Source organism: Schistocerca americana, chromosome 8 (genome assembly GCF_021461395.2).
Source record: "Schistocerca americana isolate TAMUIC-IGC-003095 chromosome 8, iqSchAmer2.1, whole genome shotgun sequence".
NCBI lineage: Eukaryota > Metazoa > Arthropoda > Insecta > Orthoptera > Acrididae > Schistocerca > Schistocerca americana.
The window spans coordinates 513,537,619-513,557,689 of NC_060126.1; the positions used below are offsets into that span (position 1 = coordinate 513,537,619).

The following is a 20,071-nucleotide window of genomic DNA, read 5'->3' on the forward strand; positions in this document are numbered from 1 at the left end:
TCACACTACTCGCAGTTATACTGATAACTAAACTGATGGATTCCAACTATGTCGTTATTTAACTGTCGGAGTTATTGGTATTCGCTAGCGAAAAATAACTTGACAGTTATTAATAACCGTTAACGATAACGGTTATCAAAGAATAACTGGAACTGTGATAACGGTTACTCCAGAATAACCGTTTGGCCCACCTCTAGCAACAACACATAAAAAGTAAACATTAGTGGTGGGCAGGAAATCGCGTATCTGTTAGAAATCACAGTGACTGAGAAGTCACAGATATCACAGTAGCAACTTTACAGAATCTAACTGCGATTTAAGTCACAGTTAGCAGTCGCAAGTAGTATTTCACATTCAAAGACGTGGGCCATCTATTGGTCGAATTTAGCACTGCTTTCTGCGATTTCAGTGACAAGTCGCAACTAGGAGTCGCAAGTAGCAACTAAAAAGCGCGGTTAACAGTGGCATCTGTTGGCCAAAGTTCGTACTACGTCCATCTCTGCGGTACGCTATGGAGTCCAACTGCGATTTCCGTGACAAGTCGCAACTAAGAGTCGCAAGTAGCAACTAAAAAGCGCAGTTAACAGTGCCATCTGTTGGCCAAAGTTCGTACTACATCCATCTCTGCGATTCGGTATCGAGTCTAACTGCGATTTCCGTGACAAGTCGCAACTAGGAGTCGCAAGTAGCAAGTAAAAAGCGCAGTTAGCACTGCCATCTGTTGAGCAAAGTTCATACTACGCTATTCGCTATCGAGTCAAACTGCGATTTCTGTGACAAATCGCAACTAAGAGTCGCAAGTAGCAACTAAAAAGCGCAGTTAACATACTTTTCCTAGTGTCATCTGTTGACCGACGTACGTACTTCGTTATGAGAGCCTTGTGCCTCACGAGATCGGTGGGCTGTGTGTGCATCTGAAGGGCTTATTTCAATAGTGGTACAAGTCCATTTTTGTTCATTTTGAGATACAGAGTCGTAAAGTTAAATGAGCGCTCAAAAATCTGCAGTTGAGATACCAGAAATATTCAAGCATATGGCTTCTTGCTAGAGATGAACCTTTATTTAAGTTTGTTTGGATCACTAATTTCAGAAGCATTATAGACAGAAAAGTGGAGGTAATGGACTTGTACCACTATTGAAATAAGCCCTTCATATTATATGACGACATGCACATTCAGCATCAGTTATGGTTGGTCAAATACTGCTGTGACTCTGAATGTATTATATTAATAAGAAGCAACATTGCCTTTTTCTCCTGAAAATATCAAGTAACGTAACAAATGTGTTTGATTCTGCTTCCAATATGACAGTTTTGGTTAATACTCCACATGCCTACAGGACTTTGCAATGTTAACACAGCAGAACTCAGACATCTGTATAAGTGTAGAGAAATGAAAACAGTCATATGAATGCCTCACTTTTGTTCCGACACAGTTCAAGACTCGGGAGAAAAGTTTTACACCTGGTGTTCTACATGGCAACTTCACACACAAGAACTTTTTGCCGACACTACTACCACCTACATAAGTAAGCTTTTCCTGTGTTACTTTCAAGTAATGCACTTAAGCTATTCCTGATTTAACTGGAAGATATGTACTTCCCACTTTCATATCAACAGCCTCAAAACGCATATTGTAGACTTCGGGATATGTTACAGGTCAGTGTCACACCAAGATTGTGGAGAAAGGGGGGGGGGGGGGGGGGTAGCGGCATGTCACTCTCCAACAAGTGTTTACCAATAAGTAAGTGGCGGAAAATTATGGGTATAGGACAGCTTAAACATGTGGAAAATGAGATTTTTATTATTTACTCACTGTATTTGACATTTATTATTCCTTTAAAATCGCACAACAACTTCAATAAAACACAGTTTAATCATTCACACACTTATTTCACAATTATTTCACTTTTAAACTGCAAATCCTTTAAGAGCTGTCTTGAATCTTCACTAGTCTCTCTCAACAGCCTTGATGTGGATAGATACGTACAGCAACCAGTAATCAGAGTCAGAACTGTGTCTGCAAAAATACAAGGATTATTAAACAATTTTTGCTGTCATTAATTACTAGCAATATAATTGACAGAGTAGATTGCTAATATTTGCTATAATGAATATCACATTTGCAAGAACGATCTCACTGAAGTAATTAAGTCCATCGAAACGCTTAGAAACTAACTTCTCGTCTGACGAAAACGGTCTAAAGATGCAGTGGCAATTTCTTCAGATCTGTTGACAATGATATTTTGAGTTATCACTTTACTGAGTGACTGAAATGTAGTTCAGGTACCTGTAAACATAACAATATGTTAGAATTCATTTTCTAAATACAAACTATTACGGTCCTGTACGGCTACTTACATATTAATTGCACAATTAATATTTTCACAGTTGTTTCTTTAATACAAAATTAAAGCCAACGGAAGAAAAAAACGTAAAACATACTTGCCAATGACAGGTTTGTTGAGATGCAATTTTCTGTGTTGACAGATGTAACTTTTTCATACGGTGGTAAGTCGCAGAAATCGCAGGAATCACAGAAATCGCAGACTCAGCAGAAGTCACAGAAATCGCAGAAGTAGCAGAAATCGCGGAAGTAGCAGAAATAGCAGTGGCGGAGGGATACACGACCTATGTTCCTTAACTGCGACTCTTAACTGCGACAAATCACAGTTAAGAATAACAGATACTGAAAAGTAGCATTCACAGAAATCACTGATATCGGAAAATTGCAGTTTAGCCCATCACTAGTAAACATGCCGCTGTTCGATTGTTTACAGCTCTCTTTCTTTAAATATTTGTTTCCGAAATCTCAAATATTTTCCTTATTTTAAAACCTGTTCGATGTGCATATATTCATTTTTAAATCTGCCTAACTATATTTCGTTTTCGTGTCAACAGAGTTTTCGCCAGTGAATATATAACGTCGTATCTACGTAGATACTTCCATTTAAGTACGAAATTCGTCATCTGTTTTCTTAAATTAATTACAGTATATCGATTACAAAAAAGTATAGAACATATAGTAGAAAAGAATTCCGTATTTCGAACATATTTCCCTGCTTTTTTTTGTTGCAAAGTTGGCTATTGCCGGAAGTAGACATTTTGTCCGTTGGTACGGCTTGCCGGCGTCGAAATAGGTAGCAGGGTTTGTGTTGTATGTTTGTGCGAGGTTCAGTTTGTTAACAAGTCAATAACGTATCGTGCAGTGAAGTCTCGATTTATTACGTGAAAATGTCCATTGGTGTTCCTATAAAAGTTCTGCACGAAGCAGAAGGTCATATTGTAACATGTGAAACGAATACTGGTGAAGTTTACCGAGGGAAGTTGATTGAAGCGGAAGACAATATGAATTGCCAGATGACAAATATAACAGTAACATACAGAGATGGCAGAGTTGCCCAACTAGAAAATGTCTACATTAGAGGATCAAAAATTAGATTTTTGATATTGCCAGATATGTTAAAGAACGCTCCGATGTTTAAAAGACAAGGTAACAAAGGGACTGGAGGTGCTGGGAGAGGAAAATCGGCGATTTTGCGAGCTCAGGGTGAGTAAATTGTATTCCGCATTTTAAGTCATTACTGCGCGTGGTTTCGAAAGTACGTGATCACAATTCCATGTTTCAGCTGCTCGTGGAAGAGGACGCGGGACACGTGGAAGGGGTGCATCATCATGGGGTGGTGGTGGTTCTGGTGGAGGCGGTGGCTCAAGCGGCAGGCGAGATAGACCATGAGGCACTCGTAATAACACAGGAGTGCCCTGGTAGAAACATACCACATGTGTTACAGCGGTCGTGGAACTTTCCGCAATATTGTGTCATTAAAGTTGACTCTCTTTGTACGTTTCTATTAGTCACTACTGTAACTGTTGCTTCAATGTTTCTATGCATAGGTATAGTGTTAAGCGTGTGTGTATGTGTGTGTGTGTGTTTTCCAATATAAGGTAGTGATTAATTTGTGTAATTCACTATTCAGTGTGTGTTAAAGAGGGCACTGCCGTGAAAAAAATGCGAATCTTCCTTGTTTATCTGTATTCTGATGACTTCCCTTAAGGGCTATGTATTTCACACAATTACTTAAAAATAATTTTGTTTTGAGGTGTTCTAATATTTTTTTTTTTTTTTTTTTTTCGGTACAAAAGGAAAAACCACAAAGTTTAGTGACACTTGTACATTTGAGTTGTGGAGGTCAGTTTTCAATTAGTAGAAGTACTTGTAGCAGTTTTCATTCAATGACCCACTCTACACAAATACATTCTTAAAATTTTGTATCTAAAATCAATTTTGTGATTTTACTGTGTGTGATGAATATTATGTATGCCACACATTATGTCCAGTGTTATACATAAAATGCTGTAACATGATTTTGGCCTGTTGCTTTTGTCTATTCTGTATACAGTTTGATTTGCAGTATCTGTAATTATTTAACTGCTGACAGTTTATTGTGCCAGTGGTTGTCGCTCCTGTTGGTCTTATGAATTTATCTTGCTGTTTTAATTTGTATGATTAAAATATGTAAAATATAAAGTACAAACATTGAACTATGCTACAGATAATTCTGTTACCACAATCTTTATTTGGCAGACACATGTTGGGTCCACCAATTCTCAATCATATCATCACTTTCTGACATAACCTAGACCTCAGGCAATGCTACGGATCTGTCTCACCACTGATGGTAGGGGGAGGCAGATTTCATGCACCAGCCATTACTATATATGCTGTGAAGGAGTGAAAATGAATTCTTAAGGGTGTTCAAAATGTACTCCTGTGAATAATTTTCCATTCCAAACAAACTAGAAAATTTTCATTGTGTGGCAGCTTATATTGCATTTGTTTCAGTTTTTGATAAATGTTGTGTAATGTTAGTACAACACATCTATTTTTGTTTTTATCTCATTCCACTACCTAGATTAGCCTTGTATCATGCTATATTTGTTGCCATGTAACATTTTTTGTATATATTTAATAAAATTGCAGCCAAATAGCCATATACAGTTACTTTGCTAAACATTTTACTTTTACATTTTTGCATATTCATTTATCAATTTCACTCTTTTACTGCACAGTTCTATGTGATATTGTTCACAGGCTTCGTTACAGTTCACATAACACATGTTGTGGTTGGGTTGTGATAAGTTTTGTTTTTGCAGATTAGATGATGAAAGCCGTGAATAGAAAGTCTAGTTAAGACACGTCACTGTTCGAAGTTTGGCGCTCTCCATGAGCGGTTCATCATTGCTTCAGTGCCATAGAACTCGGGGCCATATTTTTTCTTGTTTGTCCTCCATGATCTTCAGTTGCATTCTGGAAGTGCTGGTGTGGCATCATAGGCCTATATTGAAGTTTGATGTCTTCAATTAGGAATGTCTCTCTCGCTAGCAGGTACACTAGTTTAGATCTTGTTGTCTTTGAGAGACCTAGTGCTCTTTTTAGATAAGTCGATTTTACCTTTTCTAGTGTTTCTAGATTTTTTGTTGGGTGGTCCCGTATAACCTCCATCCCATAGGCCAGGATTGGCAAGATTTTTGTGTTGAATAATTTCATGGCTGTTTCTAGACTGAGTAGGCGGATGTTTCTGATGTCCTGTATCGCTATTATTGCTTGGGCTGCACATTCTGTTGTATGTTTTGTGAAGCATTTGGCTGTTGGTTGCAATGTCACCCGTAGGTATTTAAAGTCTGAGATTTTTATTTTTTGTCCTCTGATGCTGATTTCCACATTCTTGGGCGTTTTGCCTCCTTTTCTGAAAATTACTGTTTCTGTCTGTGTTATGTTTATGTGTAGTTTGTGTTCAGTGCACCATTTGTCTAGTTTCTCAATGATTATGCATATACATATACATCTTCATTTTCTCCAATTTGGAGTACTTCTTCAGTGGCAAGAATGTACAGCAAAGGGCTCATTGGGTCACCCTGTAAGACCACTCGATTGCAGAACGGGGTTTGAAAAAGAGAGGTTGTATGATATTGTGATAAAGTTGTATTTGAGGATTGACTTGATTATTCTTGCCCATACACTGTCTTCTCCCATTGTGTTTTCCAGTTTTCGGACTATGAGATTTCTTTCCAGTAAGTCAAAGGCTTTGGTAATGTCTATGAACACTGTGTAGAACATTTGTTTCTTTTGTAGCGCTTCGTCAATGTTGTTTAGAAGAAGACTTACTGCCGTAAGTGTTGATCTTCCAGATCTGAAACCCATTTGTTGTTCTGGGAGATGACTGTCCACAGAGGTTTGGATTTTTTGTGTAATTATCTTTGAAAACATCTTGAATTGAGTTTTTTCCAAAGTTATGCCTCTGTACTTGTTTGGGTCCGTTGGGTCTCCTCTACCTGTGTATAGAACTTTTATTGTCGAGTGTCTCCATTGTTCCAAGTTCCAGGCATTTGTTAAATAGTTTGGTCCATACATGTTGGAGGGCCTCTTTTATATGTTCATTATACATATTATCGGATCCTGCTGCTTTCTTGTTCTTCTGTGCTTTCGTCACTTCTCTTCTTCATATAGAGGTTCCCAAATACTGTCTCTTTCCTTAGTTTGATGTTGTTTCTCTTTCTTTGGGGGTGTTTTGATTCCTCGTTTGTTCAGTATGTTAATGAAGTGGTCTTCCCATTCCTTCATGCCTATATTTGGTGTATGAGCCAGTTTTCTTGGTCTTGCTGCTATGTATGTCTTTCTCTGCTTCACCCACTTCTCTTTTTGCCTCTCTTTCTATGTATTCTTCTTTCTTCTCTTCTATTGGTTTTTTGTAGACTCTCTTCTCTTCTGTGTACAGTTTGTATGTTTCCTCATCGTGCTGGTTTCTTAATCTGTGGAGCGTTCTTAGAACAGTGTTCCTTTTGCTGTAGCATTCAGCATCGAACCTTGTTTTTGGGTTTGTTTGTGTCACTGAATTTTTTAGGTCTTCTGTTTGGTCTGTTGCTTTTTCAAGGTCTCCATTCTCTATTAAAGTTTCTATTTGTGTTAATTGTTCTTGCTGGTTTGTTAATTTTTCTGTATCAATTTTTCTTTGTGTGATTTGATGGGTCTTTCTTGCTGGCAGTAACGTGACAATATTTATTTTTATCTTCATTGGAATGTGCTTTCGCATAGGAGTAATGGAGTCATGCCATATTGGTTAAATACTTCTATTTGTCCTCTTGTTAATGCGATATCAGTGGTGGCTTTCCTATTGTGGCATATGTATGTAGGTATCTGTCTGTCATTAAGTAGGGTGAAACCATCTTCTAGGGTTTAAATGACTAGTTTTGTTTTATAGTTTTCTGTGTGTATTCTGCAGTTGAGATCGCCTGCAATAGTGGTGGGTTTGCTGTCGCATGGTTTGAGTGTGACTATTTCGTCAGTTATTTCTACAGCATTTGTGTACGGTTTAAAATGGGCTGCAATTATATTTGTTTGCTGCTTCTACTAGCATACTGTTTTCTTGTTTTGTGATTTTCTTTGGTGGGCGTCATTCAGGGTTTCAGTAAGATAGGTATTCCTCTCATGGGTCATCCTCTTTCTCCCTTCTTTGCCATTAGGTGATAATTGCCATGTAATTAAAACTCCTAAAGTTGTTCTTCGGAGCCAAAAACTCCCTTAAATCGTTGTTGTTAATTTATAGTTAGAAAATGTGTACTCCTAATTGACTTGTCTGTTAATTATGGTGTAGTCAAATTTTTAAATAGCCATGGTAATTTTGCTCTTCCCAGGATCAGTGCTGATGGTTAAATTATGAAATAATTCACTTGTATAACAACTCCTCCATAAATCCATGCCTTAATACAGAAGATTATGTAATGGTTTCATTTTGCTTTGTTTAAGGGCACATGGTCCGAAAAATTTGTCTGTTGGGGAAGGAGTTTATTTTAGGAAGTTCAGTTCATTACATTGTATCAAATATGATCCGACAATTCAACCACCCACCCCATGAGTGTCAAGTTTTAACTCATCTGCAAATTTCTTTTTCTTTCCTAATTTTTTGAAACTTATTAGCAAGTGGTTGAAATACCAAGTTAACATAGCCTAATAATTTAGTCTGTTGCAATAAAACTGTATGTAAGGCAAAGAATAACTTATGCGGTCATATATCTTGCTTTTGGGAGGAATGCTGTGATCAGTTGAATGGTGTGTTATAACAGTAACAGTGTAGTAACAAAACAGCATTTTCAGGTAATCTAGTTTGATTATGGGACCTAGAGGCTCCCAAGAGATGGGTAAGTAAGGTGTCTGATGAGTATACTCTTAAGGCTGAAATTATGCTACAGTTGGAATGTTGGATGTTTGAATGAATGCAGCTGGTATGAGGTGGTCGTATAGATTTGACTGAGTGGAATGAGATCTTGGGGAAGGGACAGTAAAATTTCCATGAAAAGAGAATATCCTTCCAAGAAGAATTCGTTAAGTTTAGCCTAATGACATCATTAACTGGTGCAATTTTGTCATATGATGACATTAATTGGGTCCAATAATGATGCTGGTGACAGATAAATGTTGCTGGCCACTTATCTCTGAGAGTCTTTCAGTGTTTTCCCCAAGTAGAGCGTATTCCAGTTTAGCCCGAAAGTTTTCTTGTATAGTGTCACTTTAAAAGCAAGGACTTGCTTATGTTGTATTCATAGATTGATTGCCACATGCATAGTATTGGATGTTTCAGCATAAGTTTAGAAACAATCTCTTCTGGAGTATTACAGTCTTTGTGTCTGTTGGGGTCTTGTGACAGGCCCACTGCCACCTCAATCTGTGTACTTCTTTGGCAATCATTTATTCTTTCCTTTTTCTGATCATTTTTCTAATTTTCCTTCTCCGTGCATTTGCGCACACATTAATTTATCAGCATTTGCTTTAGTAAGAGTCGGTGTTTGTTGAATAAATGGTTACTAGTGAAACTCAAGTAGTATACAGTTTCGATTCTAGATTTAATTGAACATTTGTGTTTCTGTGTCCTGAATGCTCTCTATCTCATGCCAATTCTTTGTTGAATTTCCATCATTTGAATCGCATTTCCTGGTTGATAAACGCAGAAATTCAGTTTTTCTCATATTCACCAACACATCAACAGCTGTAGGACCAACTGTCATTACCTGAACTGTAACTGAGAGTTTTACCAGGTCTTAATTTGATGTTGGTAAGTCTAAAGTGGTTCAGGTATTGACCATTGCTTTAGATTCCTCCACTGTGCAATTTCAAGTCCAGACACATCTGCTGCGTCTACAGTAACTGTGGTGATATCCGCCTTAGTTCCTTTAGCTTTCTTTGTCTTACCAGCAGGAGCCAAGTAACCAAAGAAGTTTGCCAAGTAGTTTTCACTATCTCTGAGATATTCAAGGGGCTTGGACTGAGATGTTAGTGGTATATTTTTCTAAAAATACGTATGTAAGAGGGAGAATCACTACAATTGATCCTCCAGCATTAAAACTGTATTTCCTGCTTCTGTCACTCGCCTTGTTCTCTCGACATATCATCCCCCCCCCCCCCCCCCCCTCTCTCTCTCCCAAAGCAACCTGCAACACGTCCCAGTATCATGTTGGACCTTCTTTTGTCTTGTGTAGTGCAGCAACTCGTCGTGGCATGGACTCAACAAGTCGCTGGAAGTCCCCTGCAGAAATAATGAATCATACCTGCCTCCGTAGCTGTTCATAATTGCAAAAGTATTGCTGGCACAGGATTTGTGTACAAATTGACCTCTCGATTATGTCCAACAAATGATTGCTGGTTTCTGTCGGCCGATTGTGAGGCCAAATCATTCACTTGAATTTTCTGGAAATATGACATTTTTTGGGAACATGAGGTCCATGAATGGCTGCAAATGGTGTAAGTAGCCGAATGTAACAGATTACCAGTCAGTGATTGGTTCAGTTGGATCAGAGGACCTAGTCCATTCCATCTAAACCCAGCCCACACTATTATGAAACCACCACCAGATTTCACAGTGCATTGCTGACAACTTGGGTCCATGGCTTCATGGGGTCTGTGCCACACTCAAAACCTATCATCAGCTCTTACCAACTGAAATCGGGACTCATCTGACCAAGCCACGGTTTTCCAGTGATCTAGTGTCCGACTGATATCACGGGCCCCAGAGAGGATGTGTTGTCAGTGGTGATAGGTAATGCAATTATTTGGCATTCTCAGCACACTCTTGATACTGTGGATATTGAATTTCCAAAGCGGAATGTCCCATGCGTGTAGCTGCAGCTACCATTCCACTATCAGAGGATGTTAATTCCTGTCATGCAGCAATAATCACTTTGGAAACTGTATTACCTGAGAACAAATGACAGCTTTGCCAATGCAATGCCCTTCCTATTCCTTGTGTTCCGATACTATGACCATCTATATATGTACATATCGCTAACCCGTGACTTTTGTTACCTCAGTGTCTATCTCTTAAAGGTGCACATTTCAAATTCTAGCACTGTGCTGCTTGTTTTTTGAGCTGTCACACGCTGGATACAGGTCAAGTTTTTTTTATAGTGGCTACTTTTATTTTCCGCCCTTCCAAAGAGCAGAATATAAGGTAACACACACTAAGCAAATCTTAGACTAAATGGATGGAAAATGTGTTTAGTAGCCTGGTCCACAAAAGATTTTTTCATCACAAGTATGAAAGAAGCTTCAGCAACGGAAAAACTTCTGACTGGAATGCATACTGGTCTGAGCTGCCGGAGGTGGCGGTCATGGGTACCTGAGATGTGCTTGCGTGTGTGAATGCATGTCTGTGTTTCCTTTTCTGATGAAGGCTGTGGCTGAATGTTTGCAACTTAATGTTTCATCTTTGTGGTAAGTAGTAATCAGTCTTTCCTTGTATTGTGGATATTTCAGCCTGGAGTTTCCATTGTTTGATTGGAAGTATAAAGTGCTGGAACTTGACACTTAGATTTCCTCCCAGTTCTGTGTAATAAGATATGTGCAGCTAGAAAAAGTTTGATTTTAATGAAGTGATTATGTAAGCTGTACTTGTGTATTTTGTAGTCATTCCATAATCACACTACAGATAAAGATCTAATTGCTAGTAAAAAATTAGATGAATTTCCTTGAATGAAAAAGCTTGTTATTTTGGGCAAGAGTGCATTTTTTCTTAAAAGGACATCTTTTACTGGCAGGCAGAGAGAGAACTTTTCCATGCTGTCCTTGCGTTTAAATCATATTGCATGTAATCTTGCTTTTTTAATAACTAATTGTAAACTGGAGTGTTCATTACCTTACTATGTGCTGCTAAAATCAGATAATTAATGGTTTAAAAATTGCTGTTTTGTTATTTTTTACATTAAAAAAAGTGGTAATTGAAGGTTGTTTGCAGGCGAAGCAGGAATAAGACTATTAGGACAGTGAGTCAGCTGAAAAATGTGTAGTAATAAGCTATTAATGGTACCGGTAGCCTGTAAGCTTGAATGGTAACAGGTTTGTTTGACCCATGTAAAAGCACCATAGAGATGCCTGTCGTATGGGCTCTGAAGTCATACGTGGGGTCATTCCAGTGATTGGCACAGGAGGTTGAGAAGACAAGTGTTGAGTTTCAGCAAATCTCATAATTTGCAGCATTATCCCCAGGACTGATTGTGACCCTTTTATTCTGAGTCAAGTGGAAGGACTGAACCAGATACTTCGAAGGTTCTGTGACAAGCTAGGGTGTAACTTTCTGGACTTGTGCCATAGGGTTGACAAATGTGGTATACCCCGAAATAGGTTAAGTGTGCACTATACAACAGAGGCTGCTACTCAGGTAGCTGACCGTGTGTGGGGTGCACACAAAGGTTTTTTAGATTAGGCAGTTCTCCATCCAATCCAGATGACAGTGGCTGTAGGAAACCAAGAAGTATCAGTATAATAGTGAAAGAAATGCCTCCCACAGCTGAGAGTATTAAAATCCTAATTGTAAACTGCCAAACAAATTGTCAGAGTTTGAAGTGGTCATGAAAAGCAGTGAAGCTCACATGATACTAGGTACCGAAAGCTGGTTGAAACCTGAAATTGATAGCAGTGAGAGTTTTGGGGAAAATTTAAGTGTATGTCGAAAGGCTAGGCAAATGGGAAATGGAGGTGGTGTATTTGCCGCAGTAGGTAAGAAACTCAAATCCACCAAGGTAGAAATTGAAACTGCATGCGAGATTGTTTGGGCAAGACTCAGTATCAGGGGTGGGCATAAAATAATGATTGGATCCTGCTATCACCCACCAGACTCATTTCCTGGTGTAACTAAAAACTTTAGAGAAAACCTCAGTTCAGTTGTACGGGGTTCTCCAATCCTGCAATCATTAAAGTGGTGGGCATGATAGGCATCCTATGAAACTTTACTAAATTCCTTCTCTGAAAACTTCATAGAACAGGTAGTTACGAACCCCACTCATGATGGAAATATATTGAATCTAGTGGCAACAAATAGACATGACAACTTTGAGGATTTCCACATCAAAACTGGTATCAGTGGTCTGACGTGGTTGTGGCAACAATGATTATCAAAGTACAAGGGATAACTAAACCAAGCTTAACGATATATATGTTCAGTAAACTGGATAAAAAACCCTGTAGTCACATCTCAATGAGGAATCTGAAACTTTCAGCACAGGGCAGGGGTATTTAGAGGACCTCTGGCTCAAGTTTAAAAGAATAGTTGACCATGCACTGGATAGATATGTACCCAGTAGAACATTTCATAACAGTAGGTAACCTCCATGGTATACAGTCACCACAAAGAAACTTCTCGGGAAACAAAGATTAATGCATAATAGGTGTAAGACAAAGCACAGGGCTGTAGATAGGTGTTCCATGAAATGTGTTTGGCTGTTGAGAGCAAAGTGTGAAGCCTTCAGTGACTACCACAGTAGAATATTGTCAAGTGATCTTCCTCTGAACCTAAAGAAATTCTGGTCACATCAAAGTTAGCATCCAGTCCCTAGCAAATGAGACAGGAATTGAAATTGAGTGTAGCAAAGCAAAAGCTGAAATGCTTAACTGTGTTTTCAAATCTTTCTTTACAAAACAAAACCCAAAACAATTGCCCCAATTTAATCCTCATAGCACTAGAACGATGAAGAAATAAGTATTAGTGTCAGTGGTGTTGAGAAACAGCTGAAATCATTAAAACTAAAGAAAGCTCCACACTCCAATGGAATCCCTGTCAGATTCTATACTGAGTTAGCCCCTCTTCTAACTATAATCTATTATAGATCCCTTGAACAACAATCTATGCCCAGTTCTTCAAAAGAGGCACAGGTCACACCGTTGTACAAGAAGGGTAGTAGAAATGATCCGCAAAACTACTGTCCAACATCCTTTACATTAATTTGTTACAGAATCCTAGGACATATTCTGAGCACAAACATAGTGAGGTGTCTTGAACAGAACGACCTCTTCCGTACCAACCAGCATGGATTCCGAAAACACTGATCATGTGAAACCCAACTCTCACGTTTCTCACATGACATACTGAAAGCTTAGGATCAAGGCAACCAGGTAGAGGCAGTATTTCTTGATTTCCGAAGAGCATTTGACTCGGTATTGCACCTGTACTTATTGTCGAAGGTACGTTCATATGGGGTATCGAGTGAAATTTGGGACTGGATTGAGGACTTTTTGGTACGGGGGACACAGTACGTAATCTTCGATGGAGTCATGTAGAAGTAACTTTGAGTGTGCCCCAGGGAAGTGTGTTGAGACCCTTCCTGTTCATATTGTGTATTAATGACCTTGCAGACAATAGTAAAATAAGGTGGTTTTTTTTTCCCCCAGATGGTGCAGTTACCTACAATGAAGTACTATCTGAAAGAAGCTGCATAAATATTCTGTCAGATTCAGATTTTGAGAAGATTTCAATGTGGTGCAGAGATTGGCAACTTGCTCTAAATGTTCGGCAATGTAAAATTGTGCACTTCACAAGATGAGAAAAAGTGTAGTATCCTATGACTATAATGTCAATGAGTCACTGTTCGAATTGGCCAAGTACCAAGGTACCAACGAACAGACTTCATTTGTTTATTATAGACAAACTAATAAAGATAGAAACCCATTATGCATGTCACTGGCTAGAGGAAGGATCAAAATTTTGACACAGCTGCACTGTTGTTTGTTTGTAGCAATAAGGCAACTACACCACAAGAGAAGCCATTTTGTGTATTGGAAGTTGCTTGAAGTCAGTACATTGTTAACGTGTAACATGCATTCCACCTCAATTCAGCAAGAAGCCACCTGTGCACATGCATATTCATGACTGGCACAACAAATTCTTGGAAGTTGGTTGTGTATGCAGAGGGAAGCACACCTGTCAGCCATGCCCAGGTGATGAAAATGTTGAGCGTAACATACCTGTAATGTGTTCACGTGGAGCCCTTGGAGCTGCACCAAGAGGGCAGGCCAGGAACTCCAGTTTCCTCAAACAATGATGTGACACGTACTGAAATGATGACTGCATATGAAGCCTTAAAAGTTGTAGTTACTGCAGCAATCACTTCCTGGCAACCATAACAGAATGTACAAATTTTGCATTTCTTTTCTCAGGAATGTGGCAGAGGACACTTTTTCTGAACAAAACACCTTTTCAGACAAGTTGATATTTAATCTATCAGGTAAAATAAACTGCCACAATGTAAGAAGTTAGAGGTCACAAAATTCTTGGCGTCGTCCTCAAACGTGAAAGAGACTCACGGAAACTGAATGTGTTTTGTGCCGTTTCTGTTCACAATGTTTATTTCCCTTTATTTTTTTTCAGAAGAAACTGTGACAGGAATGTCATAGCTGAATATGCTCCAAAATTTGTTGTTTCCTCATCTTCAAGAAGATTCTAGTGATTTCATTTTTGTGTGTGGCAGTGTCCTATCCGACTTTCAGCTTGAGGTGCAGTGTTATCTTCAGCAATATCCCACAATAATGGATTGGAAGAAATGGACAAAAAGATCTTATTCATTGTTTTCAGCCTCCCAAGTCACCAGACCGCATACCTTGCATTTTTTTTTTCTGTGGGGGTGCATAAAAGACAGAGTCTTTGTCCAGCCTATAGCAGCCACTCTTCAAGGTCTGAGAAACTGATTTGTTGAAGCTATCAATTCAATAAACATGAGCAACGCATTATGCTCATGTTGAGTGTATGGTATAGTGCCTGTGCAAACATAAAACATTGAATCTTCCTTTGTCCAGTGATATGTGCAATGCATTTCTATCTTTTTTTTTTTTTTTTACCATCTTGTATATTACCATTTACCCAACACACAGTAACAAATTTGTGCCGGTGATTTAGCAATCACAAGATAATGAGTCATTTAAACAGCTAGAAGCTACTCTGAATAGCGATCTGCATACTCTTCATGTGAATTACACCAAATGGCTCTTGAAACCAAATCCTTCCAAATCTGTAAGTATCACTATGCACCTCAACAACAAAGAAAGTAACAGGAAATTGAGCCTTAAATTCAAAGAGGAGCCAATTAAACACACAACACCCCTAAATGCTTCGGAATTAAACTTGACCATAATCTTTCTTACAGAAGCACCTAAAAAATGAGGAGCAAAAAGTCTAAAACCGAAAAACACTATACTAGCCAAACTATCAAGCAATTCACGAAAAAGTGAAACAAACACGTTGCGCACATCAACACTGACACTGGTATGAAATACTCAAGAATACTGTGCCCCAGTCTGGGCAGAGTGCCCACACAAAAAAGTTGATGCGGAGCTTAGTGAGTTGACGAGGATCACAAATGGAACACTAGCACCAACCCCCGCAGCTGGGCCACCAGTGGCTAGTATCCAACCACCAGACATTAGATGCCAAGCTGCAATAACAAAGTAGTGGAAGAAGATATCCAGTCAATGTGATCGCCCAGTTTATGATCATTTACACACAAAGAATCGACTGAAGTTGAGGACGCCTCTCTGGAAAACCACTCAAAAAGTATGAGTGTTTGATGAAGAAGGGGATTGTCAGAAACAACAGTGAAGAAACACTGCACAAAATGAATCCTTTATTGCTGATTATATTAGATTAGATGACCAAACAAGTTCCTGGTTTTGACCTTACAAGTTGGTTGTGGACAAGATTAAACACAATAAGAAATGGAACGGGTTGCTGTAAATGCTGAATGACAAAGTGGGATCTATCAAATGATCCTTCCTGTGAGCATGTTGAACTTGAAACTATGGATAATGGTTTAAATTGTTTAATTTATGGTTTCAAAGGAGGATGAGTTAAAAGACATCCACAATGTCTCCAGAAAAGTCCTCCAGTGGCTGAATAATTGTCATGTGCTATCTGACTGCAGTGTGTGAAGTGTATGTCTTAGCTCACTAACAGATTTTTTCCCCCCATGAGGTTCTGTGCTTTGCAGTTCATATGTGCTATGTGTTTGCAGGTGTGTAATGTATTTTCCTTTCGACTTAAATTTTTTTTTTTTTTTTTAATCAGGTTCAACCAATCATGCTATAAGAGCCTTATGATCAAGTGATTCCTTCATCTACTTTCAATGAACTGAAGTTTATTTGCAAGATATCTAAATGAGTGAGTTGGATCACTCACTGCTCATTTGTGAAAGAGACATATCACACCAACCCTTATCTCTCTACCATCCACACTAAACATACGTCATCTACTCTTTTGCTGAGAAATTGAATCTGCCCTTATTATTGTGGCTCGATCAGTAAATTTATTCTTTCTAGACGTTTTCTCAGAAGCATACAGCTTTTTTCATACTTGATTCACAAAATTCAACAGAAAAAGCAGTTACAATTTAATCACCAAAATTGTGTAAGGTTACCTCTATCTTTCTTTGCAATAAGTAAGGCACCACCATTGGCTTCCAAACCAATTTTCTCACACATGTATCAGCCAGAATTAACATTTTCATTTCTCTATTTTTCCTAATTCTGCCACATTATGAGTCCAAGCACTACATGGCTATTATACTTGGAATCACAAACAATGGCAGTCGAGTTCAGGCTTGTTCTGCACATCTACATCATACATTCTCTGACAGCCAATGAGTGTTCTGTAGTGTTCTGAGCACTCTGCTGTGAATGTTGTATGCAATGTGAGCACTATACGCAATTGTTGAGAGTTATTTAGTGAATTTTTATTCCCTTTGTTGTGAGTTGTCTTGGTTGATGGTGGTGGTGTACGACAAATGCTATGCAGGCAAGTGAGAGACATAATTTGTGGGAAACATGCTTTCATCATGCACAAAGCACTTGTATGCACGTACCACAACAGTCGCTTGCAACCGACAACAATGCAATCCCTGTTCTTGTCTCGGCCTGTGCAATCCACCATCATTCGTGGATTGGACTATAGCACCAATAAAAGCACAGGTAATCTGGGACTTTACTACAGATGCCCCTGCGGTGAACTATGACAAAGTTACATTTTCCTCCCTGATCTGAAAGGGTTTTCCATTCTTTTGAATATTAAAATAAGAGCTTCCATCTGTTCTACAGATGAGTATGTCTAGCCTACAGACACTCAAAACGCCAATATATAATCAGGTACCCAAGTAGCTGTTATCTGGATGTAGTGTACATCTGACCTGTTCAACTCAAAAATCTGCACCTAAGATTGTCAGAGAATCAGCAGAGCTGCTGGTTTAAACTGTCCTCTGGCACGAAATTGAAGACCAACAATGGTTCTAGAAATAGCACTGCAAATAATATCTCTACCTCATTCTGGATATATCATGCAGGTGTATAGATGAAAAATCTATTCACCATGTGGCAGCAGGAGAACACACATATAAAGGATACATTGCCATGTCATCTTTGTCTGCCTGGGTGGTAATAAATTATGTAGATAAACCTTCCTTGTAAATCAGTCTCACTGGACTCGCATTCGGGAGGACGACGGTTCAATCCCGTCTCCGGCCATCCTGATTTAGGTTTTCCGTGATTTCCCTAAATCGTTTCAGGCAAATGCCGGGATGGTTCCTTTGAAAGGGCACGGCCGATTTCCTTCCCAATCCTTCCCTAACCCGAGCTTGCGCTCCGCCTCTAATGACCTCGTTGTCGACGGGACGTTAAACACTAACCACCACCACCACCTAAATCAGTCTACCTGTTAGTGAAACTGTATCAGAATCCCTACAGTAGCTCCTGAAATTAGTCTCAATATGCAGACAGAAAAACATGATGAGAGACTGAAGTTCACAATATGTATATATACTATGAGTGGAAATGGTCTGATAAGGGTTTAATTAAAAAGAGGAGGAAAGGTCTACACACACAGTGCCAACAACGGAAGTTTGACCCTGAATAAATGTATTACTATAGAAAGCAGTGTATGCAACTACGGACCTTTGAATCAAGTCACAACAGACTTTCAAACATAGTGCCTTACCTATGTGCCTCACAGACTGATACACCATCTTTCTTCCACTGGCCACCAAACACACAACCCAGATCATGACCCATTAACTCCATCAAATATGGTTCGCAATACTAGTGTCGCCAACACTGGTACACAGAGTGATCTTCCAAATATCCTGCAAATGCTTCACAACAAACTAATTTGTGATTCAGCTGGCTTCTAGAAATAAATGTTGTTTACAAACACTGATGAAGAAAATATCTTTTTCATTGCAGTCGTTAAATTAGGCAATGTCATTGCAGAAACACCTCAATGTTACAATGGCAAGCTTTTAATATTGTCTCCTACTGGGCATGACTGAATGCTCATGATGTGTAGTGTTGTTGTGGATGAGTTTGAAATGAAAGCAAGGGGCACATAGCCAACTTTGTTCAAGCAGCACAGAGGGGATAACCTAATTTAAACAAGTGGACCATCATCAAGAGTGTGACATGCCCACACCACAAAAGATACTGGAAGAGATCACAAGCCACACTGCCATCCTCTCCTCTTGGCAGCCAAATATAGAAACAGAAAATATCTTTCATCATCAAGAGTCAAACAAGGTGGTTCCAAGTTTAACTTCACCAAACTAGTGTACTTTAACATCTATAATAACATACACCATGTTTTCATTCCAGTGGCTATTTCTCTTAAGCCCCTGATGAGATCTGGTGCAGCTATATTTGTCCAGCCTGATTGGACGTATGGTAGTATCAGGTATCAAACAAAAATTTGTCACTGGATTGAGAATTTCTTGGCATGGAGGATGCAGCATGCTATTATGTATGGAGAACCACTGTTGAAAGTTTAAGTACATTCAGGTGCTCAGCAGAGAACCGTATGGAACTCTTGCTTTTCATGTTGTATATTAAAGATAGGTAGACAATAATGATAGTAACCCCAGATTTCCTGCAGATGATGCAGTTATCTATAATGAAATATATCTGAAGAAAGTTGGACAAATATCATGTCAGATCTTGATAAGATTTCAGTGTAGCGCAAAGATTGGCAACTTACTTTAAAAGTTCAGAAATGTAAAATTGTGCAGTTCACAAAATGAAGACAGGTAGTATACTGCAACTAATATATCAAAAAGTCTTTAAATTTTGATAAAACACAGCATATGCAGTTCTGTACAGTAAATGGCACAACTCCAGTAATAAATATAGACTTTGAACAGAAGTCTGTAGCTAAGGTAGAATTTTCAAAAGTTTTAGGTGTGTCCATTGATGAGAGGTTAAACTGGAAGCAACACATTGATGGTCTGCTGAAACGTCTGAGTTCAGCTATGTATGCTATTAGGGTTATTGCAAATTTTGGTGATAAGAATCTCAGTAAATTAGCTTACTATGCCTACTTTCATTCACTGCTTTCGTGTGGCATCATATTCTGGGGTAATTCATCGTTGAGTAGAAAAGTATTCATTGCTCAAAAACATGTAATCAGAATAACTGCTGGAGCCTACCCACGGTCATCCTGCAGACATCTATTTAAGGATCTAGGGATCCTCACAGTATATATATTCACTTATGAAATTTGTTGTTAATGATCCAACCCAGTTCAAAAGTAATAGCAATGTGTATAGCTATAACACCAGGAGAAAGGATGATCTTCACTATGCAGGGTTAAATCTGACTTTGGCACAGAAAGGGGTAAATTATGCTGCCACAAAAGTCTTTGGTCACCTACCAAACAGCATCAAAAGCCTGATAGATAGCCAACCAACATTTAAAAATAAATTAAAAGAATTTCTAGATGACAACTCCTT

General features: G+C 38.8%; 1 protein-coding gene across 1 annotated transcript; it reads left to right on the forward strand.

Annotated features, from left to right (window-relative positions):
• The first annotated feature begins 3,094 nt into the window (after positions 1-3,094).
• Positions 3,095-4,540, forward strand: LOC124544851 (small nuclear ribonucleoprotein Sm D3). The gene is made up of 2 exons (XM_047123564.1): positions 3,095-3,548; positions 3,628-4,540. Exons 1-2 carry the CDS (start codon positions 3,233-3,235, stop codon positions 3,732-3,734), a joined length of 423 nt encoding a protein of 140 aa, XP_046979520.1. The 5' UTR covers positions 3,095-3,232; the 3' UTR covers positions 3,735-4,540.
• Positions 4,541-20,071: the final 15,531 nt, after the last annotated feature.

What these genes read in the sequence shown, in the direction of transcription:
- LOC124544851 (XM_047123564.1), top strand. Translation starts at nt 3,233, where the DNA reads ATGTCCATTGGTGTTCCTATAAAAGTTCTGCACGAAGCAGAAGGTCAT. An exon ending in GGCGATTTTGCGAGCTCAGG is followed by an intron (nt 3,549 to 3,627) that starts GTGAGTAAATTG and finishes TCCATGTTTCAG; the next exon opens with CTGCTCGTGGAAGAGGACGC.